A 26,355-nucleotide genomic window follows, 5' to 3' on the forward strand; every position below is an offset into this window, starting at 1 on the left:
AAGAAATCCAATAATTTCCAAGCTTCCTCTTTGTGCCAAAAGGCTATTCTAAGAAAAGTCTGAGCACGCCCGCATTGTTCAGGCTTTTCTGTTTCCTCCATATACCAAATCCACAGTTCTGCATTCACAGCCATGAGCTCGTCGGCCAGCAGTGTCATCGACTTTCTTCACATCGTCGAGCGTCTAAAGCGCACCAAGCGCACGGGATGGATCAACAACGGGGTTTCGGGACCCGAGTCAATCGCCGACCACATGTACCGCATGGGCATAATGGCGATGCTCATCGAGGACCCGTCGCTGGACAGAACGCGGTGCATCAAGATGGCCATCGTGCACGACCTGGCTGAGGCCCTGGTCGGCGACATCACGCCCTACGACGGAGTCAGCAAGGAGAAGAAGCGTGAGATGGAGCTGGATGGCATGAGGCAGATCTCGCGCACCTTGGGCGACTCGGCATACGCACAAGAGATCGCGGATCTGTGGCTCGAGTACGAGAACGACGAGACCAGCGAGGCGCACCTGGTGCATGATCTCGATAAATGCGAAATGATTGTGCAGGCGCTGGAATACGAAAAGTCGGATGCAAAGGACCTCGAGTCGTTCTTCGCTTCGACAAGAGGCATCTTCAGGCACCCGCAGGTGCAGTCGTGGGTCGAGGAAATCTACAAGCGTCGTAGCGCAGCCTGTGAAGAAATAAAATAAAAGCAGTATTTATTTGTCTATCAATAGAGCTTCAAGTGGCCTGAGACCTTGTCGACCAGGCTGATCGGTCCTGGTCCGATGCCCAGCACGGTCCGCGATCCAGAGGCAATCTGGGTCCGTCCAGCATCGCAGATGGACTGGGCCACCAGACCAAGGCTCGCCGCCCTCCGCTGCAGCTCCAGCATCTCCTCCTCGCTGTTGACCTTGAGTGTGACTTTGGCCTGCCCTGTGTATTCCCATGCCTTCAGCACCGCCGGGCTCTGCTTCAATGCGCGCTTGTAGCATCCAAGCGCGGCATGCGCGCATTGCGCAGCCACCTTGCCCTTGGTCATCCCGAGATCGGTGCGGACAATGAGTACGAGCTTGGTGTCCTCGCCAAACGCGGGCTCGACCTGCTTTTGCTTGGGCTTCTTCTGGGCAGCAGCGGTGGTGTGCAGGGCCCTGGCGCCGTAGCGGGCAAGGAAGCGGCCGGCGATAAAAGTGGTGCTGCCGAAGAGCAGTACTTGCCAGAGCGGCAGCTTTGTCGTGAGCGCAGACATGACACCGTCGGACATTATCAGAGGCTGATGGAAAGAGAAGGGATGTTCGGAGCTGCCACACGAATCGCGCTGCGGCTCAGCCAGACATTGGCCCAGGACTCTTGCGCCAGTGTATTTTGGGCTACCAAATATGCATTTTTTTATTACAGCAGATCGGTGACATTCACTGGCATCTCGTCGATTTGTGTGCCGTAGTATTGCTCAATATCCCGCAGCACCTTGATGTCGTCGTTGGTGACAAAGTTGATGGCTACGCCCTTGCGGCCAAAGCGCCCAGACCGACCAATTCTGTGGATGTAGTTTTCGCGATCTGTGCCCATGTCGTAGTTGATGACCAGCGAGACCTGCTGCACGTCGATGCCACGAGCCCAGATATCGGTGGTGATCAGAACGCGGGACGTGCCCTGCCGGAACTTTGTCATAATGGCGTCGCGCTCCTTCTGCAGCATCTCGCCGTGCATCGCCGACACAGTAAAGTTGGCGTCCTCCATCTGCCGCGTCAGCCAGTCGACCTTTGCGCGGGTATTACAGAAGATCACGGCCTGGGTGATAGTCAGGCTGTCATAGAGGTCGCAGAGCGTCTCAAACTTCCAGTCCTCCTTTTCGACATTGACAAAGAACTGGCTGATGCCCTCGAGCGTCAGCTCGTCGCGCTTGACCAGAATGCGCATGGGCTCGGTCATAAACTTTTGCGTCAGCTCCAGCACGTCGTGCGGCAGGGTTGCACTCAGCAGAACGACCTGGGTGGATGGCGGCAGATGGCGGTAGATGTCGTAGATCTGGTCCTTGAATCCGCGGTCCAGCAGCTGGTCGGCCTCGTCCAGCACCAGCATCTTCATGTTGCGCGCCCTCAGCACGCGCCGCTTCAGCATGTCGTACACTCGGCCGGGCGTGCCCGAAACCACATGCTGGCCGTGCTCCAGCTTCCGGAAGTCCTCACTCATCTTTGTGCCGCCAATGCACGCATGGCACTGCACGCTCATGTAGTCGCCCAGCGCCTTGACTACGCCCTGCGTCTGCGTCGCCAGCTCACGCGTCGGCGACAGAACCAGCGCCTGGGTCTCCCGCAGCGACGTGTCGATGCGCTGCAAAATGGAGATGCCCAGGGTGCCGGTTTTGCCTGTGCCCGACTGCGCCTGGGCGATGACATCGCGGCCGCTGATGATGGGCATGATGGCCCGCTGCTGGATAGCCGAGGGCCGCTCAAAGTTGTAGGCGTAGATGCCCCGCAGGAGGTCCTCCTTCAGACCCATGTCGTCAAAGGTCGTCACGACCTTGATGCCCTTGCTTGTCTCAAACTTTACGTCCCTGTCCCGCTTTGCATCGAACTGCGCCATGGTAGAAATTCAAGAGTCCAAGTGTGTGAGAGGGGACAAAAGCCGTTTTCTGCGCGCTGTGTCGACGAACTCGGCCTAAAATTTTTCTGGCTCTGGGCCGCGGGCAGTATCCAATCACGGGGCTGGCGGTAATGGCCGTGGACGCATAAAAGCTTTTTTGTTGAGCGAGGCTTTTCCTCTCTGTCAGCCTAGCTAGAAAAATTTTCTTCACCTTTACGCGAAGAGTCTGCACACGTAACCCAGTCGGCAAGCAATCGGAACCCAACACACCGCTCTTTCTGATTCCCAAACTCGTGTCCTTGAATCATTCCACCTTCACTTTGATTTCTTCAACTGTTTCGGCTGCCGCGCGTTCATGCCAAATCTTCTTTACACCACCACCCAGAGAGCAAAAAAGTTCAGGCAAAAGTGTCAGCATACCCCGCGATTGAGATTCTAAACCCCTCTATCAGTAACCATGGCTTCCATCAACATCCGCCGCGACGTCAAGGACTCGTTCTACCGCTACAAGATGCCCAAGCTGCAGGGCAAGATTGAGGGCAAGGGCAACGGCATCAAGACAGTGCTGCCCAACATTGCCGAGGTGGCCCGTGCTCTCTCGCGCCCGCCGGCATACCCGACCAAGTACTTTGGCGGCGAGCTGGGCGCGCAGGTCAAGATCGAGGAGAAGAACGACCGGTACATTGTCAACGGTGCGCACGACGTCAACAAGCTGCAGGACCTGCTCGACGGGTTCATTGAGCGGTTCGTGCTGTGCGGCAACTGCAAGAACCCGGAGACTGACCTGATCATCACGCGGGATTCGAGCATCATCCGGCAGTGCATGGCATGCGGACAGCGCTCTGATGTGGATATGCGGCACAAGCTTGCCACGTACATCATCAAGAACCCGCCGCCAAAGGACAAGAAGGGCGGGCAGCACGCGTCGGCGGGAACTTCGTCGGGCAACGGCCACGCTGAGGGTGGCGAGGAGGAGGGCGACCCGACCGAGGAGATGGATCGGCTGGCGAAGGAGGCGGCAGAGCTCGAGATTGACGACGACGACGAGTGGGAGGTCGACCTGGACACGTCCGCCGAGGCCTGTCGCGCGCCGGCAGAAGGCGCTGGCTGGCAACTTCACGCAGGGCGACGAGGACGAGGGCGCCGAGGATCCGTACGACCTGCTGGGCGATTACATCAACGCCAAGCCCGAGTCGGACCTCGATATCTTCAACAAGGCCAAGGAGCTGAATCTCTACAAGAAGCACCGCGCCCTTGTCGTTGTCGTGCAGTGCCTGTTCACCGACCCGGCCACTATTGTCAAGGATGTCGCCAAGCACGCGACGCTGCTCCGGTCGTTTGGCGACTCGGACAAGCACCAGCGCGCCGTCCTGGGCGGCTTTGAGCGCGTCATCAGCGAGAGCCTCGACGCGCTGCTGCCCAAGGTGCAGCCCATTCTGATGGCTCTTTACAACGCCGACGTGATCGAGGAGGAAGCGTTCCTTGAGTGGGGCAAGAAGCCGTCCAAGAAGTACATCGAGAAGGATGTGGCCAAGAAGATCCACAAGGCTGCGGCCGCATTCCTGCAGTGGCTGGAGGAGGAGGACTCTGACGAAGGAGTCGGAGTAGAGGATTTTATTAGCATCACTTTTCTTTTCCTTTCTTCTTTTTGCTCTAGCGCTGGTACAGCGAACGAGTCATTGCAATAACCTGATCAATAAACGGCCGCTTCTGCGGATCCGGTTCCATCATGAAGTCAATGAGCTGCATGAGCCGTGCCGAGTACGGGCTGTCTGCCGGGTATGTGTATTTTGCATTGAGGGCAGGCCAGTGCAATCGAGGCACCCGGATCCAAGGGGTCCTCGAACGGCGTGCGGTTGAAAGCAAGCGCAAACAGCAGACACCCCAGCGACCACACATCCGTGCGCTCATCAAACTCGGCCCCGCGCTGCACATCAAACAGCTCTGGCGCACGGTACGGCAGCGAGCAGTTCTCGGCTGCGTCGTCCTGGATTCGCAGCGCATCTGTGCGTGTCTCGGCCCTGAACCGTGCCGGAGCCAGGCTGCCAAAGTCCATTAGAATCGGCGTCATGTCATCGGCCAGCATGACGTTGGCCAGCTTGATGTCGCGGTGCGCGTACGAGGCTACAGGGCCATTCGGGACTGTCGGCTCGGCGTCGTCAGCATTGCCTACGGGCGCGTACCCGCCACGCCTGCTTGGCTTCTGCTGTGGATTCTCCCCGCCAGCCTCCGCTGCCGTGTCCAAGAGCCTCTCTGAGTCGCCGCCGCTCTCCTGCTCCGCCTGCAGCCCTGGCCTGCCCTGGTGCTTGCCGTAGTTGTGGAGGTACTCGATCCGCATCGCACACGCCGCTGAACACCGCTATTATTTTGTCTTCGGGCCAGCACATCCCCGACGCCCTGCTGTGCTCGGTCACGTCAAACAGATTCTCCTTGTACAGCGGCAGGACCATGTACACTGTGCGCACCGCCGCCTGCTCGACCAGCGCGTCGACCAGTCCTGATGATGTTGCGGTGCCGGAACCGCCGGTACGCTGCAATCTCCTGCTGGGCCTTGGCGAACATGTCGGGCGTGTGGCAGTAGATCTTTTTCATTGCGAACTGGGAACCACGCTCTGTGTCTGCAACAAGATAGACTGTGCTGAACCCGCCTTCGCCCAGCTGCTGCGAGACGCGGTATGTGTGGCGGCCAATGTCCAGAGTCTGGGTGTTGGCGCAGCACGTGCCGAGAAATGTGTTGAGTATGGAAAGCAGCGCGTCGGCCATGGGTGTTTGTGGAATTCAAGGTCTGGAAGCTTCGGCAAAGAGAAGAGAGCCGCTGGTCCTGTATGTGGTGGGTGTGACGCGCAACAATGCCATCAGAGGCCAGTCTGAGCCAAGTCCAGGCCACGCAGATCAGCGGGTTATATCAGCCGATTACCATTCATCTCCCCGTTCGCCGAATAATTTTCGCTTTGAAAAGCCTACGCGCGTTTGCATGCCCAGCTCTGAGCTTTTGTAGGTTTCGCTTTGCCGTTTTTATATTAAAGTATTCTTTGGTATTATCGCCTCTATTGCACAAACAAAAAACGACCAGAATGGTGCTATACGAAGACCGCCATGCGGACCAGCTCAAGGCGCTCCTTGCAGAAAAAATCAAGAATGACTTTGAGTAAGTACCTGAATTTCCCTCGTTGCCGCTCCACACAAGCCCAAATCGTACCCTAGGCGACTAAAAAAATACGAGTGCGATTTTTTGTTTGTAGCTGTGGTGCCGAGCCCGACACGTTGGCTGACTATGTCTTGATTACACTCAACAACGAAGGCGAGGCCGATGCCGAAGAGGAGAGCTGCCGCAACGACCTCAAGGAGTTTTTTGGCGAGCAAACCGACAAGTTCGTCGACTTGTTATTCCGCACGCTTCGGACCAAGGCATATCTGCCGAAGCGGGCACCCTCGCCGATTCACATGCCGCCGGTCCAGCGTGCACCAGCTGCAGAGGAGTCTGGTGTCGAGCGGAAGAGGAGACGCAGCAGGAGCCCGGAGAGCCGCAGTCATCGCCAGCGGCGCAGTAGGTCGCCCGAGAGACGGCGGAGGGAGAAGAGCACCGAGAGGATATCGATTCGCGGTAGCTTTGATCCGAAGTTCATGGACGTGCCGCTGGAAGCTGTTGGCAAGGTGCTGAACAGCCAGAATGACATCCAGCATCTGCAACCGCACCATGTCAGCCAGGAGCAGTATATGATGATGCAGCAGCAGCAGCTTCAATTCCAGCAGCAGCAGCCAGCAACAGCAGCAACAGCAACAGCAGCAGGGTCAGCCCCAGCGACCGCCGCGGAGAGGTGCCAAGCCGTGCTACGAGTTCCTTCGTAAGGGCCGGTGCAAGCGCGGCAACGAGTGCACCTTCCAGCATGTCTCGCTTGCGGAGGCAATGGCAATGGACCCAGGCTATTCCCACCAACGTCGTTGCTGCCGCTCAGCAGTTCATGGTGGCCAACGGCGCCCCGGTGCCAGTGTTTGCCCCTGGCAATCAGTTTGGTTCTATACCTCAACAGCAGCCCCAGCAGCAGCCTCAGCAGCAATTCTATAACGGCAACGGTGGCGTGCAGCGCCCGCCTCCCAATGCCGAGGTCCAAATGTCTTCTACAGCCGTCTATGTGACGAACATCCCCGATGAGGCACTGAGCGAGGAGGGCGTACGGGCGTTCTTTGACAAGTTTGGCACCATCACCGCCGTGCGTGTGGATTTCCAAAGGCACTCGGCGCACATCGACTACACAGAGCCGCAGGCGCAGCAGCAGGCGCTGAGCACGCCCGAGGCAATTTTCAACAACCGCTTTGTGCGTGTCCTGAAGGGCCGACTGCCACGTGGCGCCGCACCCTCTGCCGATGCCGACTCAGGCGCGCAACCTACGCCACCCACAGAGCCCGCGGTCCCGATCTGGCGGCCCAAGTCGGCGCGCATCAAGAAGGCTGAGCAGATCGACAGGTACGTCAAGCAGCAAAAGGAATATTTTGACAAGCTCAAGACACCTGGCCTCGCCCCCGACATGAAGAAGGTGATTATGGACTCGATCAAGGTTATTTCGGCAAAACTGAAGCAGCTGCAGCAACCCTCCGCAGCTCCGGCAACGCCAGCGGCAGCACCCGAACCTGCCACGCAGACTGATACTGCCAGCGAGTCATCGGCGCTGCCCAGCGAGCGCGAGGCACTAGAGGCAAGAGTGCAGGCGCTGCAGGCCGAAACGCAGCGGCTAGGTGCGTCGACTCGCGGCGGCCGTGGGCGCGGCCGTGGGCGTGGCGCGTGGGCAGGCGGCATGAACCGCGGGTCGATGAGCCTGGATAAGCGGCCACGCACTGTGGTACTGAAGAACGTGACCCAGGACGCAGCCGAGCGCATGGACTCGGCAATGGGCCAGTTTGGCCAGATCGAGGCCATGGACAAGGACGCGAGCAGCGACCACCCGCCGTTCACGTACACGGTCAAATACAAGCAGCGGTGGGAGGCCGAGAGCGCCATAAAGGCCATCAATCGCTGTGGACAGCTTTGGCGATGTCACGGTTGAATGGGGCTCCAGCTGAACAATTCCTTTCTTTTTTTTCTTTTTCTTTCACGCTATCCTTTTTACTCTTGAATATGACTGCGCAATGTGCGCAGCTGTGAAAAAAATACACATCCATTTGTCAGGGATTGATGGTCACCGTGAGGAGACTGGTCTTTCCCAATCTATTTCCTTCCCAATCAGCACCATGTAACTGTGGACGCACGTAGCCCGGGCTCTCAGACAACATGTCCAGGGAAAAGCACATGCACAGGTGTATGCTATGATCAACTGCAAGCTCTGATGGCTTGCGCTTTTATATAAGCACCAGGCTGGTTGCTATGGCCTAGACCCATGCCACCAGCGCTTTTCTTTCACATCGTATCTTTTTCACAAGCATCAACCGCATCTACCCTTATATACAATGGCAAATACGCCGCCGCTGCCGCTGCCTTCCTCTCTCAAACCATCGGCCCCCAAACTCCGACATGCCTGGCAACATGCCCGATGTGGTCATCGGCGGGCAGGGTTCTTGTGTCACAGTTACCGGGCTGAAGGTTGCCAGCACACGCGACGCGCTGACCATCTTTGAAGCATGTCGGCGAAACATCCTGCCACGCATCACTCGTCGGCTCACTGAAATCGAAAAGGCGCAGATCAACGACGGCACTGTTGTGGTGTTCGATGAGAAGGAAGCCAAGATGAAGCGATGGACAGACGGGCGACTCTGGACACCATCGCGCATCATGGGCAACTTTCTCGTGTACCGCGAGGTGGACCGCAAGCTGCAGCCAAACAGGGAGGCTGCTGTGGAGCTCGACAAGTGGGACCGCCAGGGAGCGCCCTCCAGCAGCGCATTCAGCAGCCACAAGGGCGTGTTCTTCCCCACGATCCGCGGACTCATGAAGAAGACCATTTCGCTGAATGTCCCTGACAACGAGCAGGCGTTTCTCGCCCAGCATATGCCCCGGCCGCCGCGCATGCATCAGCAGCATCTGATTGCGTACTTTCGCGCTGAGACCTCCGCTATGCTGCCTGGCCCTGATGACATGGAGGAGCTGCAGGATCTGAAAGTGCCGTTTAACATGCTCCGGATCCAAAAGTTCCGGCGGCCGCTTAGCGTTGATATCATCGACGGCAATGACTATGAGATCCTGGCGTCTGAGAAGGAAGACAGCGATGAATTGCCGTCTGCCCAGCCCGAAAGCGTGCAGCCATCCAGAACGGTACGCTGTGGCGGCCGTGGAGCCCCTAGCAGACGACCAGCCGGCCATGCAGTTCCCCAGTATGACCGACAGCGGATCAGCCGTGGCTCCTGCGCCGTACTTCCAGATGGCCGACTCGCCATTTCCATTTCTGCAGGCCATGGATGATTCCCCACACTTCCTCGGCATCCCGCTGTCGGCAGTATACGCCGACACCCTGGTACACTCCGATGTCGCTGGAAATCAGCGGGCAAGCTGGCCAGGAGTTTGCCGCCAATACGATATGCCCGCAGGACTCGCTGCAGAGAGCTGATGCGGGCGTGCGCACGGACGACGACGGCGGAAGCGAGCACGAATGACGTGTGCCAAGAGGCTGCCAATCCTTCAATGCGTGTGGCGGCGGAAAGGGGCCAAATGCCTGAAATCAAGGATTTGATTGTTTTAGCGGAATGCACGCTACTTTTTTGAAGGAAAAATCGGCGATCACCATCCCCTATTTGGAGCAGTGTATGCGCCCTCCTTTTCTCTTCAGCCTGCTTCACTATTCACATCTTTTCCTTGCTTTGTTTTTCTTGACTTAATACCATCACCGCTGAGCTTTACCATGACCGACAACATCTCGTACCAAACCACCGCCAAGCCCACCGGGTACCAGCCGCCAGTGGTGGAGTTCAACCCGCCCAGGTTTGCTGTCACGCACAACATCAAAAGCGAGTCTGCCTACGAGTCGGTGATGACTAGCCTCGGCAACTTCTTTGGCACCTTTGGGCAAATCCCCGGCTGCTTCTGCTGCCCGAACCCCTTCAAGGCTGTCCCGCAGGGCACCATCGCCCTGGTTTCGCGTTTCGGTCGCTACTACAAGACTGCCGATCCTGGCTTGGTCAACGTGAACCCGCTGACTGAGAACGTGCGCTATGTGGATACGAAGATTCAGATTGAGTCGATTGGGCCTGTGCCCATTGTCACAAAGGACAACGTCACTGTCGGCATCGAGGCAGTTCTGTACTGGCATGTGACGGATCCGTATCTGGCGACATATGGGGTGTCTAATGTCTCGCAGGCCCTGATTGAGCGCACACAGACCACCCTGCGCGCAGTGCTAGGCGGCAAGGAGCTGCAAGACATGATTGAGAACCGCGACACGATCGCCTCGGCAATCACCAATATTATTGACAAGCCAGCGCACAACTGGGGTGTGGCCGTCGAGTCCATTCTGATCAAGGACATTGTGCTGTCGCAGGAGCTGCAGACGTCGCTCTCATCGGCAGCTACCCAGAAGCGTATCGGTGAGTCCAAGGTCATCCAGGCGCAGGCCGAGGTCGATGCCGCCATCCTGATGCGCGAGGCCGCCTGAGATCCTGAACACTCCGGCTGCCATGCAGATGCGTACCCTGGATAGTCTGGTGCAGATGGCAAAAGCCGCCAACACCAAGGTGCTGTTTGTAGCCGGTCAACCAGGACTACTCGAACGGCTCGATTAATGCCTTTGGCGGCGCTGGCAGTACTTTGGGAATCAACGCCGTTGCGCCAGGACAGAGTGCAGGTGGCCTTGTTACGCAGAACGCCTTCCCACAGACTTCGTCGGGGACGCAGCAAGGGAATCCGATTGCACAACCTGTAAAGGACTCAGTGGTATATAGTCAGTTGGCCGAAATGTGAGTTTGGTATTATAAAATTGTCATCTGAATCCTATGTTACTTTCTAATATACTACTTTTCAAGCCATTGCGTGAGAAGTCAAGCATGTATTGATTAGCTACCTGAAAAGCCCAATAGTATCTGACTTTACGTGCTACGCACTTAATGTCCAGGAGACTGGGGAGCTATAGCTGGGGCAGCCGGTGCAGGCATAGAGCCGGCTGGTGCAGGCATAGAGCCGGCTGGTCCAGGCATAGAGCCGGCTGATCCCGGAGCCGGGATAGGCGCAGGGCTGGCACGACGACCAAGAGGGCCCTGAGCATCAGCTGATCCTGGAGCAACCTGGAGGAATTAAGCCAGCAGGAGGCATCGAGGCACCTTGAGCAGGAGCAGAGCCCCCAGGAGTATCCGGCGTGCTGGCAGCGAAAACAGCCATGGCCGAGACGAGAGCGAGAGTGGAAACAGCGAAGGAAGTGCATGGTTGAGGGAATTGGTATATGGAAGGAGGAACGTAGAGTAGATTGATGATATTGGTTCGGATGGACAGGTGCCTTCGCCTGCTCATTTATATCTGCCTGTAGATTTTCCAAGACAAAAAGCATCTGCTTGCTATACTACTGTTGCTCAAACTACATGTCGTTTCCCTATAGACTGTGGTTTGTGCTTTGTCTAGCACGTAGATGCACTGCAGTCCCTATGAAATCAGCTCTACGTCATTGGTCAGGCAAATGGTTTGAACAAACCACGAAACAACCAACAGGTCTCGTCATAATCAGCATTATGACAGTACGGAACCATGGACATAATACATGGACGCCACTTTGGTTCAATATAATAGCAAAAGGCATGAATAATTCAACACACGTCATACCTTTATCTTCAAGCTAGCCGCTGACGACATCTTCTTGCAGAATACTATGAAGCTGGAAATGTAAACATGAAAATGTTAGGCTAGAATGAGCAGAATTCATTTCAGAGCCAACAGCAGTAGTGGCTGCATCCCTGGTGAGATGTTAATTACAATGACTGTATCATCAAATTATGTTAAGGAAAATATATAATGTGAACTGTGCTTCCGTGTTTAGAAAATAAAAACCTATATCATATCGCTCAGGCTATGCAGCCCTTTTATATTTGGAAAAATTTACATGTTGATTTCCAATTATATAGAAATATTTGCAAATGCTTCAGAACCAGAATTTGTACGGCCACACGTATTTAATACGTTATCCATACCACATCTGCTACAAATGAAAGCTACTTCATGTTTTATAAACACCAGATTCAAGGTTTATAATTTCGGTCCGGAAGCTCCTGAGTAAACAGCTCCAACTAAGCCTCCGTGCCAATATAACTACTCTGTAAAAATTACCAAAGGTACCCCTTTAAATCTAGATTCTGTGTCGATGACTGATGAATGTGAGCTTGCTGGTTTTGTTTGTTGCTGATGCTGCTAGTAGTGCAAGGTTAGCGAGTAACTTGGCCTTGCAAAGATCACCAGCAGCAAACAAACACAAGTATGATAGAGGATTTGTCAATAAAAATTCTGGAGTGTGTTGGGTGAAGTTATTGCATTGAAAATGTGCATGTGGTTTACAGAGATTTGGCTAGAAAGCTAGCTACATGCATAACTCCTCTTAAAAGGGTCGGGCATTTTAGCTTACCACTGTAAACATGGTGGTTTGGCTGTTTTACTGAGGATAGGAACATTTTAAAGAAATTTATAAATGAGATTGAGAACCTAGTGGTAAGCAGCAACGGGCCTGGCAACATAAGCAGGGCCGTTTGACTCGTAGCCACCATGGCCGTGGTGCCACCCCTCGTAGCCACCGTGGCCGTGCTCACCACCCTCATGGCCGTGGTCACCGCCCTCGTAGCCACCGTGACCATGCTCGCCACCCTCAGGACCATGGCCGTGGTCACCACCCTCGTAGCCGCCGTGGCCGTGGTCACCACCCTCGTAGCCGCCGTGGCCATGCTCGCCACCCTCAGGACCATGGCCGTGCTCACCACCCTCGTAGCCGCCGTGGCCGTGGTCACCGCCCTCGTAGCCACCGTGGCCGTGCTCACCACCCTCATGGCCGTGGCTCACCACCCTCGTAGCCACCATGACCACGGCTCACCACCCTCAGGACCATGGGCAGCGTAGCCACCCTCAGGTGCCCTGGCCTCATAGCCGCCGCGGCGGTAGACCGGAGGCCTGGCTACATAGCCGCCTTGCGGACCGTGAGCCTCGTAGCCGCCGTGACCGTGCTCACCACCCTCGGGACCATGGGCCTCGTAGCCGCCGTGGCCATGCTCAGCCACCCCTCGTAACCGCCGTGGCCATGCTCGCCACCCTCGTAACCGCCGTGGCCGTGCTCACCACCCTCATGACCGTGGATCACCGCCCCTCGTAGCCACCGTGGCCATGCTCGCCACCCTCATGACCGTGATCACCGCCCTCGTAGCCACCGTGGCCATGCTCGCCACCCTCGTAACCGCCGTGGCCATGCTCCGCCCGTACCCTCATGGCCGTGATCACCGCCCTCATAGCCGCCATGGCCATGCTCGCCACCCTCGTAACCACCATTACCGTGATCACCACCCTCGTAGCCGCCGTGGCCGTGGTCACCACCCTCAGGACCATGACCATTGTAGCCACCCTCAGGACCATGGGCCACATAGCCACCGTTACCGTGCTCACCACCCTCGGGACCATGGCCGCTGTAGCCACCAGGGGCACCGCCATTGTATCCGCCATGGTTAGTATCGTAGTCGCCGGGAGGCCGAGAAACAGGAGGATTCACAACCGGAGGCTTCTCGACCGGAGGCAAGGGCGACCCAGATTTGGAACCGGTTCCAAAGAGGAGACCCGAGACAGTGTCACCGACAGCTCCTGTGATTGGGCCCAGAGTGTTAACAGCACCGCCGAGAAGGGCATTGGGGTTGCTCTGAGCAGCGGCTTCGGCAGCAGTGAGCGGTGCAGCAAAGGCAACCGAGATCGATGAAAGAGAAAGTGCAACAGATGCAAAGTAGCGCATTTCGTATATTGCGGTTAGATCTGCAAAGGGATATAAGGTTGTCTAGGGGAAGGAGGGGGTTGAAGGGTGTGTTTAGGAAGTTCGAATGTGTAGTTAGCGGAAGATGGAGGAAATATCTGGCCGTTAAGGTGAAAGAAATGCTAATGCTTGCTGAAGCTTGTTGGACAGAGGCAGAAGCCAGTAGAGTTTATATGCAAACCACATGTTGCAGGAATTCGGCGGCCTCTGCTGCACACACTGCCCAGGAAAACGCACTGCACCCTCGCGCTTGTCTTGTCCTTTCTCTCCACTCGGCCGTATTTCCTGCCAGCATGGGCCCAGCAGCTGGCGGTCCCAGGGCAGGCACAAGCCATCCAAATAATCAAGCAGCTGGCGGTCCCAGGGCAGGCACAAGCCATCCAAATAATCAATGACGATATATTTGACTGTTGCCAATTTAGAACCTCTTCTGTTGCTTCAGGCACGGGGAAAAATGGGCTTGAACCTGTTTACAGCCAAACAAACTGGCGGATGGTCAAAAGCCTCGCAATAACAACACCAGTCGCTGTCATATTTGCATGTAAAATTGCGAAACATACTTGTGCCCATGTAGCATTGTTATATTCCAGGTCCTGTCCAGCGGCTTGCTTGTCAGCACTGTAAAACAGAAAAATAACTGCGAATCCGCGCCACTACTCCAAACAAGATATATCACATTCTTTGATTTCAGGCGCCTCATATTTGCGAGGCTCAGCTCAGTTCTATTTATAGCCGCAATATGGTTGCCTCTAGGAAACAGGAGGGGGTTTTGGCAACGCAATAGCGCCTGTACTCGTTTGCTTGGATGCTGAATGCGTCTTCCTGGAAAACAGCGTTCTATTGGACGGTGCTGCACTGCCACCGACGGAAAACTGCCAGCATCAAAAGGTCAATACCCAGAGTTCTATCCTGAACATCGTCGATACAGGCCCGCAACCCTCGACCAACTTTTCCAATGAGGCATGATGGGTTAGAATAATGGAATTACGAAAACTGGCTGTTAAGATTTACTTCTAGGCATTGCCAGCCTCACTGATACCAAAGAGGAGCTGGTTCAACGTAATCCCAAGAGCCTTGGCAATTGGCCTCAGAGCCTCGACAACACCGTTGAGAAGGGCATTCGGATTGCCACTGGCAGCTCCACTGGCAGCTCCACCAGCAGCGCCCGTAGCACCGCCAGGAGTACCGGCGCCACCTGCATTACCAGCACCACCGGCAGTACCAACACCACCTGCATTACCGGCACCACCGGCAGTGCCAGAACCACTAGCACTATCAGCTTCACTGATGCCAAAGAGGAGCTGATCCAGGGTGATTCCAAGAGCCTTAGTAATTGGCTTCAGAGCCTCGACAATACCGTTGAGAAGGGCATTCGGATTGCCACTGGCAGCTCCACCGGCAGTATTAGTGGCACCACCAGGAGCACCACCACCAGTACCGGCAGCTCCACCAGAAGTACCGCCACCAGTACCGGTAGCTCCACCAGTACCCGCAGCTCCACCAGTACCGGCACCCGCACCAAAGAGAAGTTGGTTCGCGGTGACTCCAAGACCCTTTGTGAACGGCTCCAGAGCCTCGACAACACCGTTGAGAAGGGCATTCGGGTTCTCAGCGGCAGCTCCACCAGCACGACGTCCAAGCGCACTGGTACCCTGTGAGGTATTAGGGGTAGGGGCGGCAAGGGCAACAGCGAAGAGGACAAACGAGAGGCAGGCCTTGGAAATCTTCATTTTCAGGATTACAGTTGTGCTGCGAGGTCGAAGGAAAATTAGGCGCCGAGGAGCAGATAAAGGTACAGGATGCTACGTGGGGAATTCGGATCCCTGCGAGGATAGGAAGTCTCTAGTGGTTTAAATGGGCCAGATGCCAGAGGGGCGGTCTTCCAGGCTGGTATCAGCCATAAAACATGGAACTGGAGGCATGTTTGCGGTTTCTGATGTCGGCATTGTCTAGCGAGTCAGAAACTGCTGAATCAATCAGACACAATTGTATGTGGCTTGCATATTTTTGCAGCACGTCAATGTCACTTGCACACGAGATGTTTGGCAGCAGAGAGAATACACGGACCACCCCAGTCCAAGCGCATTCCAGGCTGCTGCTTGTATTTGCATAGTAGTGGAGTCTAGAAACCCTGCGATGCTTGAATAGGGGCGCGAGGATGATCTGCGTGATACAGCATATGCAAAAGCTGCAACAGAGCATGGGCACCACACTATAAAGGCCTTCTCGCGCGAGCCACCACACACACACATTCTCTCGACTCCTTTTGCCAAAAAGAAATAACAATATGGGCTTTATATTGCCGCAATACCTCGATTGTCCGTCAGTATACGCCTGTTCTGAGTGCAAGGCCCACATTGCCCGCATTGACGATGTCATTTCCCGCACATTCCAAGGTCGGCACGGCCGTGCTTACTTGACGGAGGCCGTAGTAAACGAAAAACTCGGTGCATGCGAGGACCGGCTGCTGATGACCGGCATACATACGGTATGCGACCTTTGCTGCATCGTCTGCGATTCGGTCGTTGGGTGGAAGTACATTAGGGCGCACGACAGGTCGCAGCAGTACAAGGAAGGCCGCTATGTGCTGGAACAATCACGGATCTTCTATGTTGACAATAGAACCGAGCCGGTCTCGAGCAGCACCGCCACTGGGACCACCGGCGGCTGGCACAACATGGGGCTGGGAGCCAGAAGCCCCTTGCTTAGCCGCTGAACAGAAGAACAGGTATTTTCAAGAATAAACGTGACTAGAAATGTGTATTGGCTGGTTCAGAAAAGCATTAGGCATCCGCCACCTGGACGCCTGGACCGCGAGTCGAGCTCAGATACACCCGGCTGATGAACTTGGTCTTGTTGCCCTTGGCGTTGGCCCGGATCGACTCCATGATTGTTGCAATGTTAGCCTTGATCTCCTCTTCCGAGAACCCGATCTTGGCCACGCCCGTATTGACCATGTGCTTCTTGTCGGCACGGAAGTCCTGCGAGTTCTTTGAGAACCTTATGGCCTCGGCCACCTCGCTTGTCACTGTGCCCTTGTTTACCGTTGGCATCAGGCCCTTGGGACCCAGCAGACGTGCGATCTTGGCCACCTTGGGCAGCATGCCTGGTGTGGAAAGGCACTTGTCGAACTTGACCTCGCCGTCCCGCACCTTGTTCACCAGCTCCTCGCCACCAACAAAATCGGCCCCGGCCTCCCTCGCCTCCTTTGCCTTCTCGCCCTCAGCAAACACAAGCACGGAGATGTCGCTCTTGAATGCACGCGGCAGGATGCACGAGCCGCGGATCGGCGGCTGGCCCTTCTCGGGTGCGCAGTGCACGTGCAGCTCCACCGTCTGTGAGGGCTGGCCCACCTCGTAGGCCTTCAGGATCGCGATCGCCTTCTGCAGCGGCACAGAGTTGGGGTGCGGTGCGACATTGCGCTTTGTGGCGTAGGTGCGGACGGCTGCCAGGCGAGACACAGGGACCGATAGGCGCGACAGGCTCGACATTGGCGCTTTTGATGAATTGTGTCAAAGATAGCGAGGTGTGGAATTGAGGAGCGATTAGGCGTTAACTGAAAAAGATTTTTATTGCAAGCAATTTCGAAGAATGCAGAGCAGGCCTGGCCGCGACGGAGATAAAAGTGCTGATGAAGATTACGCCGATTTGATCAGCGCACGTGAGCTGTTCCAGGTTTGGGATGGCCAGCACGAATCAGGAATAGGCCCTTCCCGCGACAGATGTGGAGTGGGCGATGACATGCCGGGTTGGAACAAACAGCACAGAATACATGCAGCATGGCATGCGCGCTTTGGTGCAGCCTTGTTATTCCTGTGGCCTGCCGTTTTATATTTTTCTTTGCAAAGCCCCTTTCTAATTTTGTACATTATTTCGCTCTTGCACGCAATGACCGAGAACCTCAGCAAGAACGTGGTGGTAGCTGTGCGGTGCCGGCCGTTGAACAGCAGAGGTATGCAATGCACAAAGGGAGAGCCGGCCAGTAGTGGGTCTTGACAACTGACGAGCTTTCTCCTTTTCTTTAGAGAAGACCCGTGGAGCAGCAGCTTTGGTATCGATGAGCGGGACTCAGACAACACTCGAGGCGCCAGAAGCCCTGCAAGGGCCCGGAAATCGTAGCGGCGGAGTCAAGCAGCGCACATACAGCTTTGACTACTCGTACTGGACCGCCGGCAGCCCGTCCGGTCCGCAGTATGCCAGCCAGCAGGTCGTGTTCAACGACATAGGAAGATCTGTCCTGAGCCACGCCTTTGAAGGCTATAACACTTGCGTATTCGCCTACGGTCAGACAGGCAGCGGCAAGTCCTACACAATGATGGGCAGCGAGGCTGACCCAGGCCTGATTCCGCGTGTTTGCGACGAGTTGTTCACCCGCATCAGCATGCTTGGAGCATCGTTCCATGTCGAGGTATCGTATCTGGAGATCTACAATGAGCGGGTGCGGGATCTGCTTAACCCCAGGTCGACCGCTAACCTACGGGTCCGCGAGCATCCGTCACTCGGCCCATATGTCGAGGATTTGACTAAGGCTGCAGTCAGCTCGAAATGAGGAAATCCTGGCACATATGAGCCAGGGAAATAAGGCGCGAACAGTGGCAGCAACCAACATGAACGAGGCGAGCAGCAGGTCCCACGCCGTGTTCACAATAGTGCTGACCAGGCGCACGCACAATACAGATATGGACCAAATTACCGAGCGCACATCGCGGATCAGTCTAGTCGACCTGGCAGGCAGCGAGCGCGCAAACTCTACAAAGGCCACAGGTGTGCGGCTAAAGGAAGGCACAAAGATTAACCAGTCGCTGGCAGCGCTGGGCAAGGTCATCTCGGCCCTGGCTGACAGCGGAAGACACAATGCGGAGCACGGAGGTGGCAAAAAGCGCGATGCCTATGTCCCCTACCGCGACAGCGTCCTTACATGGCTGCTGAAGGACTCGCTGGGCGGCAACTCACGCACTGTCATGATTGCGGCCATATCGCCGGCAGACTATGCCGAGACGCTCAGCACGCTGCGGTATGCAGACCGCGCCAAACATATTATCAACCAGGCCACGGTCAACGAAGATGCATCAGTCAGGCTGGTGCGCGACCTTAAGGAAGAAGTTGCTCTGTTGCGCCGCAAGCTGGCCATGGCAGGCCCAAACAACAGCCGAGGAAGCGACTTGAAAGACCAGCTGCAAGCCAACGAGAAGCTGATTGCCGAGCTGAATCAGACGTGGGAGGAGAAGCTGAGGAGGACACAGGCGATCCAGATGGAGCGCGAGCAGGCACTGGCGGCACTAGGCATCTCGATTGACACCAACGAGGCCGGGGTTGGTGTTGGGCTCCATGCGCCAAAGGACATACCGCACCTAGGTCAATCTCAGCGAGGACCCGCTCATGTCAGAGTGCTTGGTGTATAACCTGAAACCTGGGCGGACCCTGGTCGGCAGTAGCGATGAAGGCAGCAGCGCCGATATCCGGCTCAGTGCACTAGGGGATGTGGTGCCAAACCACTGCTACTTTGACTACGACACAGCCACTGGAAATGTGACTATCAACCCGCTAGAGGGCCGGGACCTGCTGGTGAATGGCCAGCAGATAACAGAGCCCCGACAGCTGCACTCTGGCTTTCGGATCTTTATTGGCAAAGCTGTTCCTTTTTCGCTTCAACCACCCAGTGCAGGCACGACAGGAGAAATGTCGAACAGACCAACATGGTCAACGAAACACATCTCGGGCCAGTGGCAGGATGGACACACACTCAGTAGCCAGCGTGTCGGCCGGTGACGCTGATACTGAAAGTGGGGATCTGAGCGGGGAGACCGAGTATCCTATCGACTGGCGCTTCGCCTGGCGCGAAGCACACCCAGACTATCCCGAGTCAGAGTATTACTTTGACGGCACAGACCCTGATGATCAGTCGGTCTACCAGGGGAGCATGATGGAGCGACACATACAGTGAAATTTCTGATATGGATGCCCACCAGCCTGTTGCGGGAGCTGGAACCGGAGCTGGAGCTGGAGTTTATTGTGCCCGCCGCCCGTCGGCTGCCTCTCTGTTCAGACCGGGTCACCGCCTGCAGAAAGTGCACAACAGCGAGCGACTAAAGCGCCCGACGTCCCAGCTGTCCTTTACCCGCACTAGTCAGAGTCCGCTGCTAGCTGAGGCTACCCACTTTGGTGGGTCTATTGGACCCACCTCATCATCGTTTGGCAATAGGCGGGCCCGTGGTCTGACGGTATCCGCAGTGGCACCCTGGCATAACCACACGGCGGTAAACTCGCCCCTGTCAACGCTAGTTACTCCGACACGCGCACAGTTTCCCAGAGCTGCCGCCGGCTGACAACCCCAGAGAACGGCAATTCGCCGAGCGCCGGCTGGCCAGGCTGATCATCGACAGGTGGCGGCAGCACAAGCTTGTTCAGGTCAGCGAGACCATGCTGCGCAATGCAATCCACCTGAAGGAAGCCAACGTCATCGGCAAGGAGCTCGGGCAGCGCGTGGTTTACCAGTTCGCCATATTGCGTGGCGGCGCCGACTCGTACCCTGTGTCTCCGTTGGAGCCCGATGCGTTGCCAGCAATACTGTCAGACTGGGACACTATCACCATGAGCGAAGCCAGTGGCCCAGCTAGGTCAGCACGCCAAAGCAAATCGCTCAGCACTCCTTCATCCATGGGCACAGTGCCTGAGGTGGTGGTCAAGGTTCTGGATATTGTTCACAAGTCGTGGTATGTGTGGTCGCTCAAGACGTTCCTGGAGCAGCTTGAGAAAATGCAGCGCCTATCGACCGTTAAGGGATCATACAGGGCACATCTAGTGCTGGACCCGTTCCACACATGTCCAGCACCCAAGTACTCCTGCATCGGCTCAGCTTCGTACCCGGTGTGGCCCTAGCGAGCGCCTCATACTCTGCCAAAATCGATGCACCAGTAGTGGACGTGCTGAGCGGACTAGAGCGGGGCCGAGTTTCGGGAAATCTGGCAGTGTTGCCGGTCAGGGGCACGACTGACTCCAAGTCGCTGGCTTGGAATGTCATCATTCATATAAAGTCACTGCATGGGATCAGTGAAAGCGAGATGACAGACGTGCACTGCCGCATTCGCATGTACCGAGCCCGGGGCTTGCTGTCCTCAGTCAATCAGCATGAGATGCTCACCCTGCCGCTGGCCACCACCCCACAGGCTGCTGATGTCCCCGCCGAGCCCGAGCTGCCATCAGTCACGGTCAGTGCAGTTAGTGATCGTGGCATCGGCCACAGCAAGCCTGTCTCGGGCTTCAATGACGGCCCTGTCAATATCAATTTCCGGCAGCAGTGGCAAGTCGACATGCTCACTGCAGATACATGTATCGCCATTGAGATGTTTGGCACCGCTCAGCCCCTGGTCCTGCGTCGGGCGTTCCAGGAAGACGTCCAGATCGAACAGACATTGCGAGGCAACAGCACATTACGCGACAGTGTCGGCCGATCATCTGGTTTCCTCGCTCAGCAATGCCAATATGTCGGCCAGTCAAAATCTACTGGTTGAGCGACTGCATGAAGAGGAATTGTTTGTCGATTCGCAGCACGAGCTGATGCTGTGGGTGCGCATACTGGAGCTTGACCAGGGCGGCGAATGGGACAGCGTGCCTTGCGTGAGGTCGATGCCTTCCCCAGCATTCATTCTACGCCAAGGGCTGCAGAGGCGTGTGGAGATCACCATTGCACATAATGCCAGCCAGCATCTGGTGATAGCAGGAGTCGAGAAGGCAACCATCGGATGCCCGATCCTGGTTGACAGCAAAGGGATGATCTTGTCCGGCAGCGAGCGATCGCTGGGCAATGCATCCAGGATGGCTCCAGTGCCAGTGGGGCTTGTCAAGCTAGCAGACCATGAGGCACGGCTGGATAACCGCTGCTTTGTCAAAATTGTGCTTGCCGTGGGACACGTCTGTGTACATGTCTCGCCTCCTCGACATGCCAACCAATCCACGACGAAGCGCGTTCGCCTGACACTATCGCTTACGCTGTCGCTAGAGCGCGGGGCAGCTCCGCTGGAGATCTCCACCGACATTTATGTCCAGATGCACGGCCGGCAGTCGACTGTTGGCCGCAGCTGGCTGTCAAACATTGCCGAGAATGCCTCCGGCTTCTTCCGTGTCGGACTCAGCTTCAGTCGCTCTCCAAATGAGTACCTTCCGTCTGAGCCGAGCCCAGTGTTTCGTGTCTTTTCTGGTCGTTCTTGCACCGGCAGACTCATCCCGGGGCACAGACAATCTCTGGCGCCTGAACACCGAGAAGAAATACGTGCGGGGCGAAGAGGCGCTGCTGCCGTGGCAGCCGAGAAGCGTCAAGGTTGTTGAGGAATTCCGTCGCCAAGAGCACCTGGAGGCGTGGCGACTGACAGTGGCCAGGACGCGCGAGCAGCTCGAAGCCATGGGCCCTGCGCTGATCATCCCGCCTGCAAACAGTATCAGCATTCCGAAATCAAAGCCTGCCGAGTGCTCGGAGCTGACCCAGGTTGACCTGTCGCTACGCCATGCCCGCATCCAGCAGCGGGTGAGGACCGCCGTCACCAAGATCATGGAGTTCAAGTGTGTGCCTGACAGTACCCTCGAGCTCCACCAGGAGCCGCTGGAAGACAGCATTATTGGCAACAAGCTGTCGAATCTCAACAGCATGCAGGACATTGGGCGCGCCATCCAGCGGCGTCCGGCGAGCGTTCGGCAGGTTACCATGCAGGGCCATTTCTGCCACAGCGGGTGGGCCGAAATCCTCGACACGAACACGGGCCCCGATACATGGGTGCGGCGGTGGTGTGTGGTGGAGAGGCCGTACATATTCGTGTTCACCGACAAATCCTGCCTGTGTCTCGAGAACGTAATCAACATTTCGTCGGCCCGCGTCGACGTCAGCTCGCATATTTCGCAGATGCTTGGCCGCGACAACATCCTGGCGCTCTACACAAACACAAATGCATATTTGCTCAGTCTGGCGGCCGAGGAAGTTGGGACATGGATCTCAGCGATTGATGAATGGTATTATTTGCTGTAAGACTTTAATGTATGTACTTGAACCAGCGCCGCCTGCGTGTATCTGTTCCAGTGCCGAACCCTCTGTACGGCCCGATATTTGGGCTGCCTGTTGGATCCAGCAGTGGTGCGGTGCTGTGAGTAGCCCCGTATGGCTGTTCAGGGAGTACACTGCCAACGTCTCTGCCACGTTGCAGCACAGGCAGCCCCATCCGCTGGATCTCTTCGAGCTGGCACACCACAGTTGCAATTTCATCCGGAATCTCCCCGGAATCAAGCCCAACGATATCGCCCACTAAGTCGCACAGCTGTGACTGCACAGCGACGATATGCCAGATGCCCACACACCACCGGCAGAGCGATGTGACTTCGAAATCCTGGCTACACTTCTCAAACAGCACCGGTTGTGCTTCCCTGACAAATCTGTGTCGAGCGGTTCTCAAATCTGGCAGAAACATCGGCAGCCGGGTGTTTGTATATAGCGCCAGCTCCAGTGCGTGATTGAACAGACAGTTGGCGCCAATGATGTCTTCACGCATTGGCAGCGTCGACCAGAACCCATGCATTTTGGTGCCGTGTCCTGCAGCCGCAGCTACTGAGTGCGAGTACAGCCACCACTCCATCTGCGTCTCCATTATGTCGATCAGCTGGCGGTGCGTCCGCGCCTTGAATCTGCCATGAATGCTAGGCTCCCCCTTGGCCGCCTTATACAGCGCCCGGCTCTGCTGCACGACTACCCGGAACTGGTACATGAATCTGCGCATCCGCTGCTGCTCTAGCCTGGCAGCCGCGGGGAACTCGTTATTGGTGGCATGGATGAAGTTCACGCCGCGCGCAATAAAACTGCTGAGCCTGAGCAACTCCGCCATGCGCTTGCGGAGCGCCTCGCGCGCTTTGTAGGGCGCAAGGACGCTTGAGAATATCATCACATAGACGATTGCTATGGCGTTGACTGCCAGCCGTGTCCAGCCTATTCGGCTGCCGTCCGACCCTGGGCCCTGATAGTAGGCAGTGAAGAAAACCACCGAGTATGCGACTGACATGACCATCCAGCATCCAGACCATCGTGGGACGTAAAAATACATTGCGGACGTCGAGACACAAAACACAAACACGCAGATATACGCATAGTACGGATTTGTCCCATTCCTGCTGGCCTTCCAGGTGACGATTGCCCACAGCCCGGAGGCCACTGTGCCTACCAGTCGCTTAATGCATGCATCCAGCGTGCTGCCCACAGAGACGTTATATACGAAGGTGATCGCTGCCAGCCCCCAGTGGATTCTGTTCTGGACAAAAAAGTCGTGCGACACACCGATAAACGCCCATATACCCCAGAGCATCATTGCCAGCGTGAACTTCAGCGCATACTGCGTTTCTCTCTTCCGAATCCAGCGGCTAGCAGAGAGGAGATATGGCGACATGCACGCCAGTGCAGCAGACCCTACCTTTTTGGACATCGTATTGGCCATCATATAGCCGCGTTTAGCAGCGCACTTTGGCGACCGTGTTTCATATACCGTCTGGTCATCCTCCTCGCTGTCATACGCCGCATCGGCCACCGTTTCTGCATCAAATCCAGGCGTCGAATCGTCCGTCTCGTATGCTGTCTCCAGATTGTTTCCTGCCTCCTCCTCAGGCCCAAACTCTCCATTCAGCAAATCATTCGCATTGCCCAGCAGCAGCCACTTCATATGTAGCCGCGGAAACCACACGCGACTTCTCATCGGCCGCTTCTGCAGAATCTCGTCGACCAGTCGGAGAAGCCTTACAATCGCTGTCGAGTTATCCTGGAGGATGCCGATAAACGACATCAGGACCGTGTACTGGTTGAATGTGCTCTTGTCCATCAGCCGCTGGTACGGCCCGATCATCCGAATGTGCCTTGTCTCCTGGGCCACGAACTGTGCTGCGTGTTTGTCGAGGTAGTCGGCGATCTGTGCAAGATCCATTGCCTCCAGGTGGCTGGCCTCACTCCCAGTAGTGCAGGCTGTATATACTGGAATGTCGACCTTTTGTCGTGATAGCAGCCACAGCAATGCCTTGGTGGCCGTGTCCTCTTGCAGATCGACGAATCGGTCGATGAGAACCAAAAAGATCCTTCGGTGCACATCCAGTAGCTCTCGCACAGGCGTTAGTGACAGCTCTGCCCCTTGCTTGACAATGCTCACCCACTCATCGCTGCCCTGCGCACCCCCATCAATGGTCGGTGGTTTGACCGTTGAAGCCCGCTGCACCCTGCATGAAAGCAATGCGCTGGAGTCCAAGATCCGCTGAACTGTCTGCCTGCTGGGTCGAGTCAAGCTTGCCCAGGAATTCGCGATCAATCTCGAACGGCAAGCACATGCCACAGAACTCCTCGGCCAGGTGGTTTGCCTCAATGAACATTTTGCGGTAGTCGCTCTGTGGAAACCGCCCAATGGTGAGCTCGTAAGCCGAGCCGCCGACGGTCTCTCCGAATGCATTGATGCATGCCCGGATGCGGTTCCGCCGCTCAACAGCCTCACACCTTGTGCTATTGCGCTCTGTCCCCAGCTCAGCTGCTGAGCGATGGAAGAACTCGCAGCACCCAGACATTTCGCGCATCATCTCCTCGAACGACCGCGCCAGCTCCCGGCTTGACGTGCTCGGCCACACAAAAATATTCACCAGCGTCGACACCCCGATTCCGATCAGCTGCGCGTAAATTGTGCTAGGCAGTGGGCGCACATTGTAGCGCCACCGATCAACTTTTGTGACTGTCAGCGATGTTATCGGCGCAAGCATGTTCAGCTTGATCGCAACATTGAGCCGCGGTAGGTACGCGTAGGCTGTGGCGATGGCAAAGCAGAATATGGCCAGCGAAAAGGCGTGGATCAGGTAGACCTCGGTTTCAAAGTTGTCGCGGTACCGCACTGCGTACACGATGGCTTGGACAATGAGAATGTACGTCCACACGCACACGCTGACCAGCAGCTGTTGGATCTGAAGCTCCATGTTAGCGCCGATTGTCTTGCCGGCATGCGCGCATCCAGAGACCAGCAGTATCATGAAGTATGAGGGCCCGATAGCCTGTCGAATCGGCGTAATAAACATCAAAAGACTGCTCAAGAGCGTGGCCAGAATGGCTTTGAGAACGTCCCGCGTCTTTTGGTTGTGCAAAAGTGCAGCAAAGCGTCCACAAACCATTGCTCGACAATGAGTGGCAAGGGGTTAGAGTACAAAATATATACAGGCTAGAAATAGAGGAAAGGTGGAGTAGAGATAGGAAGACCATGCGGATGCACAACTTTTTCATTCAGGGAACTCAAAGTGTGGAGAAGGTTAGCAGTGGCAGAAGAGTAGTGGTCACAAGCACCCGCATCCCTAGTTGCTGGGAGGCCGCCATACCACTGGATCCACCTTTTTGTCTCTACAGCCTCTCCTCTGGGTCTACGGATATGCGCCCGGCATATAAAGATATGCATGCAATGCCTCTAGTTTGGAGTGTATAGTACGATATTCAACTTAACTGCGCTCAATCTGCACTTGGTACAACATGGTCAGAGCCACTGCTCAGCCAGCACAGCGCCCTGAGCATACCATGGTGTTGTTCTCCAGCAGGCTGCAAGGTGCACGGACAGTGAGCCACATGCAGGAGCGTCTGCCGGCCATACGGCGGATCTATAGAGGCAGTCACCATCCGACGAATACCCCTTCTACCTGCTTGCATTACAGCAAGACTTGCTTGTGCTAGCAAGCCACGAGTGCACCATGGCACTGGGGTATTGGAGTACAGAGTATACCGTTTACCATAAGGAGAGGGCTGGCCGTACTGCCAGCGATGTCAATGGTGCTGATGAGGTAGGCACTCTAGATATTCGAATTCCCTGATTATCGATTTCACACTCAGCCGCTTCGTCC

At 56.1% G+C, this 26,355-nt stretch overlaps 15 protein-coding genes across 15 annotated transcripts; 6 read left to right on the top strand and 9 right to left on the bottom strand.

The window, feature by feature from the left end:
• On the top strand, positions 1-1,043 carry DL89DRAFT_14352 (uncharacterized protein). The gene has a single exon (XM_040883472.1). The coding sequence runs from the start codon at positions 133-135 to the stop codon at positions 700-702; it is 570 nt and encodes a 189-aa protein (XP_040747555.1). The 5' UTR covers positions 1-132; the 3' UTR covers positions 703-1,043.
• DL89DRAFT_277152 (peptidyl-tRNA hydrolase) lies at positions 694-1,256 on the bottom strand (the record flags this gene model as incomplete). The annotated part of the gene is made up of 2 exons (XM_040889422.1): positions 694-1,094; positions 1,206-1,256. 2 exons carry the CDS (start codon positions 1,254-1,256, stop codon positions 723-725), a joined length of 423 nt encoding a protein of 140 aa, XP_040747556.1. The 3' UTR covers positions 694-722.
• Positions 1,044-2,749, bottom strand: DL89DRAFT_14353 (ATP-dependent RNA helicase FAL1). Its single transcript, XM_040883473.1, has one exon. It carries the CDS (start codon positions 2,576-2,578, stop codon positions 1,385-1,387), a length of 1,194 nt encoding a protein of 397 aa, XP_040747557.1. The 5' UTR covers positions 2,579-2,749; the 3' UTR covers positions 1,044-1,384.
• Positions 2,750-2,769: 20 nt separating this feature from the next.
• Positions 2,770-4,199, top strand: DL89DRAFT_319907 (translation initiation factor eIF5; the record flags this gene model as incomplete). The annotated part of the gene is made up of 3 exons (XM_040891164.1): positions 2,770-3,625; positions 3,657-4,145; positions 4,187-4,199. The coding sequence occupies exons 1-3, from the start codon at positions 3,036-3,038 to the stop codon at positions 4,197-4,199; spliced, it is 1,092 nt and encodes a 363-aa protein (XP_040747558.1). The 5' UTR covers positions 2,770-3,035.
• Positions 4,200-4,231: 32 nt separating this feature from the next.
• Positions 4,232-5,341, bottom strand: DL89DRAFT_289931 (kinase-like protein; the record flags this gene model as incomplete). Its single annotated transcript, XM_040890019.1, has 4 exons — positions 4,232-4,350; positions 4,403-4,904; positions 4,936-5,033; positions 5,071-5,341. The coding sequence occupies 4 exons, from the start codon at positions 5,339-5,341 to the stop codon at positions 4,232-4,234; spliced, it is 990 nt and encodes a 329-aa protein (XP_040747559.1).
• A 311-nt stretch (positions 5,342-5,652) lies between these two features.
• On the top strand, positions 5,653-7,794 carry DL89DRAFT_280776 (uncharacterized protein; the record flags this gene model as incomplete). Its single annotated transcript, XM_040889611.1, has 3 exons — positions 5,653-5,726; positions 5,821-6,423; positions 6,465-7,794. The coding sequence occupies 3 exons, from the start codon at positions 5,653-5,655 to the stop codon at positions 7,618-7,620; spliced, it is 1,833 nt and encodes a 610-aa protein (XP_040747560.1). The 3' UTR covers positions 7,621-7,794.
• Positions 7,795-7,838: 44 nt separating this feature from the next.
• Positions 7,839-9,293, bottom strand: DL89DRAFT_14327 (uncharacterized protein). Its single transcript, XM_040883463.1, has one exon. It carries the CDS (start codon positions 8,988-8,990, stop codon positions 8,058-8,060), a length of 933 nt encoding a protein of 310 aa, XP_040747561.1. The 5' UTR covers positions 8,991-9,293; the 3' UTR covers positions 7,839-8,057.
• A 34-nt stretch (positions 9,294-9,327) lies between these two features.
• DL89DRAFT_264250 (uncharacterized protein) lies at positions 9,328-10,529 on the top strand. The gene is made up of 3 exons (XM_040886171.1): positions 9,328-10,119; positions 10,157-10,239; positions 10,304-10,529. Exons 1-3 carry the CDS (start codon positions 9,406-9,408, stop codon positions 10,458-10,460), a joined length of 954 nt encoding a protein of 317 aa, XP_040747562.1. The 5' UTR covers positions 9,328-9,405; the 3' UTR covers positions 10,461-10,529.
• Positions 10,530-10,588: 59 nt separating this feature from the next.
• Positions 10,589-10,942, bottom strand: DL89DRAFT_264251 (uncharacterized protein). The gene is made up of 2 exons (XM_040886172.1): positions 10,817-10,942; positions 10,589-10,770 (listed from the first exon to the last, which is right to left on the bottom strand). Exons 1-2 carry the CDS (start codon positions 10,872-10,874, stop codon positions 10,601-10,603), a joined length of 228 nt encoding a protein of 75 aa, XP_040747563.1. The 5' UTR covers positions 10,875-10,942; the 3' UTR covers positions 10,589-10,600.
• A 1,800-nt stretch (positions 10,943-12,742) lies between these two features.
• On the bottom strand, positions 12,743-13,562 carry DL89DRAFT_14651 (uncharacterized protein). The gene is made up of 2 exons (XM_040883497.1): positions 12,996-13,562; positions 12,743-12,911 (listed from the first exon to the last, which is right to left on the bottom strand). Exons 1-2 carry the CDS (start codon positions 13,459-13,461, stop codon positions 12,874-12,876), a joined length of 504 nt encoding a protein of 167 aa, XP_040747564.1. The 5' UTR covers positions 13,462-13,562; the 3' UTR covers positions 12,743-12,873.
• Positions 13,563-14,492: 930 nt separating this feature from the next.
• Positions 14,493-15,209, bottom strand: DL89DRAFT_254205 (uncharacterized protein; the record flags this gene model as incomplete). The annotated part of the gene is made up of 1 exon (XM_040885255.1): positions 14,493-15,209. One exon carries the CDS (start codon positions 15,207-15,209, stop codon positions 14,493-14,495), a length of 717 nt encoding a protein of 238 aa, XP_040747565.1.
• A 530-nt stretch (positions 15,210-15,739) lies between these two features.
• On the top strand, positions 15,740-16,219 carry DL89DRAFT_264253 (yippee-domain-containing protein). Its single transcript, XM_040886173.1, has one exon. It carries the CDS (start codon positions 15,767-15,769, stop codon positions 16,193-16,195), a length of 429 nt encoding a protein of 142 aa, XP_040747566.1. The 5' UTR covers positions 15,740-15,766; the 3' UTR covers positions 16,196-16,219.
• A 43-nt stretch (positions 16,220-16,262) lies between these two features.
• Positions 16,263-17,050, bottom strand: DL89DRAFT_243096 (ribosomal protein L1; the record flags this gene model as incomplete). Its single annotated transcript, XM_040885027.1, has 1 exon — positions 16,263-17,050. Exon 1 carries the CDS (start codon positions 16,968-16,970, stop codon positions 16,263-16,265), a length of 708 nt encoding a protein of 235 aa, XP_040747567.1. The 5' UTR covers positions 16,971-17,050.
• Positions 17,051-17,303: 253 nt separating this feature from the next.
• DL89DRAFT_319915 (kinesin-domain-containing protein) lies at positions 17,304-22,495 on the top strand (the record flags this gene model as incomplete). The annotated part of the gene is made up of 12 exons (XM_040891165.1): positions 17,304-17,431; positions 17,505-18,013; positions 18,054-18,791; positions 18,835-19,160; positions 19,204-19,384; positions 19,462-19,491; positions 19,545-19,736; positions 19,792-20,302; positions 20,359-20,873; positions 20,899-21,381; positions 21,442-21,600; positions 21,659-22,495. Exons 1-12 carry the CDS (start codon positions 17,368-17,370, stop codon positions 22,493-22,495), a joined length of 4,545 nt encoding a protein of 1,514 aa, XP_040747568.1. The 5' UTR covers positions 17,304-17,367.
• Positions 22,464-25,705, bottom strand: DL89DRAFT_264254 (uncharacterized protein). The gene is made up of 6 exons (XM_040886174.1): positions 24,809-25,705; positions 22,818-24,729; positions 22,758-22,787; positions 22,653-22,736; positions 22,555-22,628; positions 22,464-22,527 (listed from the first exon to the last, which is right to left on the bottom strand). The coding sequence occupies exons 1-6, from the start codon at positions 25,639-25,641 to the stop codon at positions 22,500-22,502; spliced, it is 2,961 nt and encodes a 986-aa protein (XP_040747569.1). The 5' UTR covers positions 25,642-25,705; the 3' UTR covers positions 22,464-22,499.
• Between the last annotated feature and the right edge of the window lie 650 nt (positions 25,706-26,355).

Source organism: Linderina pennispora, assembly GCF_002104995.1.
Source record: "Linderina pennispora strain ATCC 12442 chromosome Unknown DL89scaffold_1, whole genome shotgun sequence".
NCBI lineage: Eukaryota > Fungi > Kickxellomycota > Kickxellomycetes > Kickxellales > Kickxellaceae > Linderina > Linderina pennispora.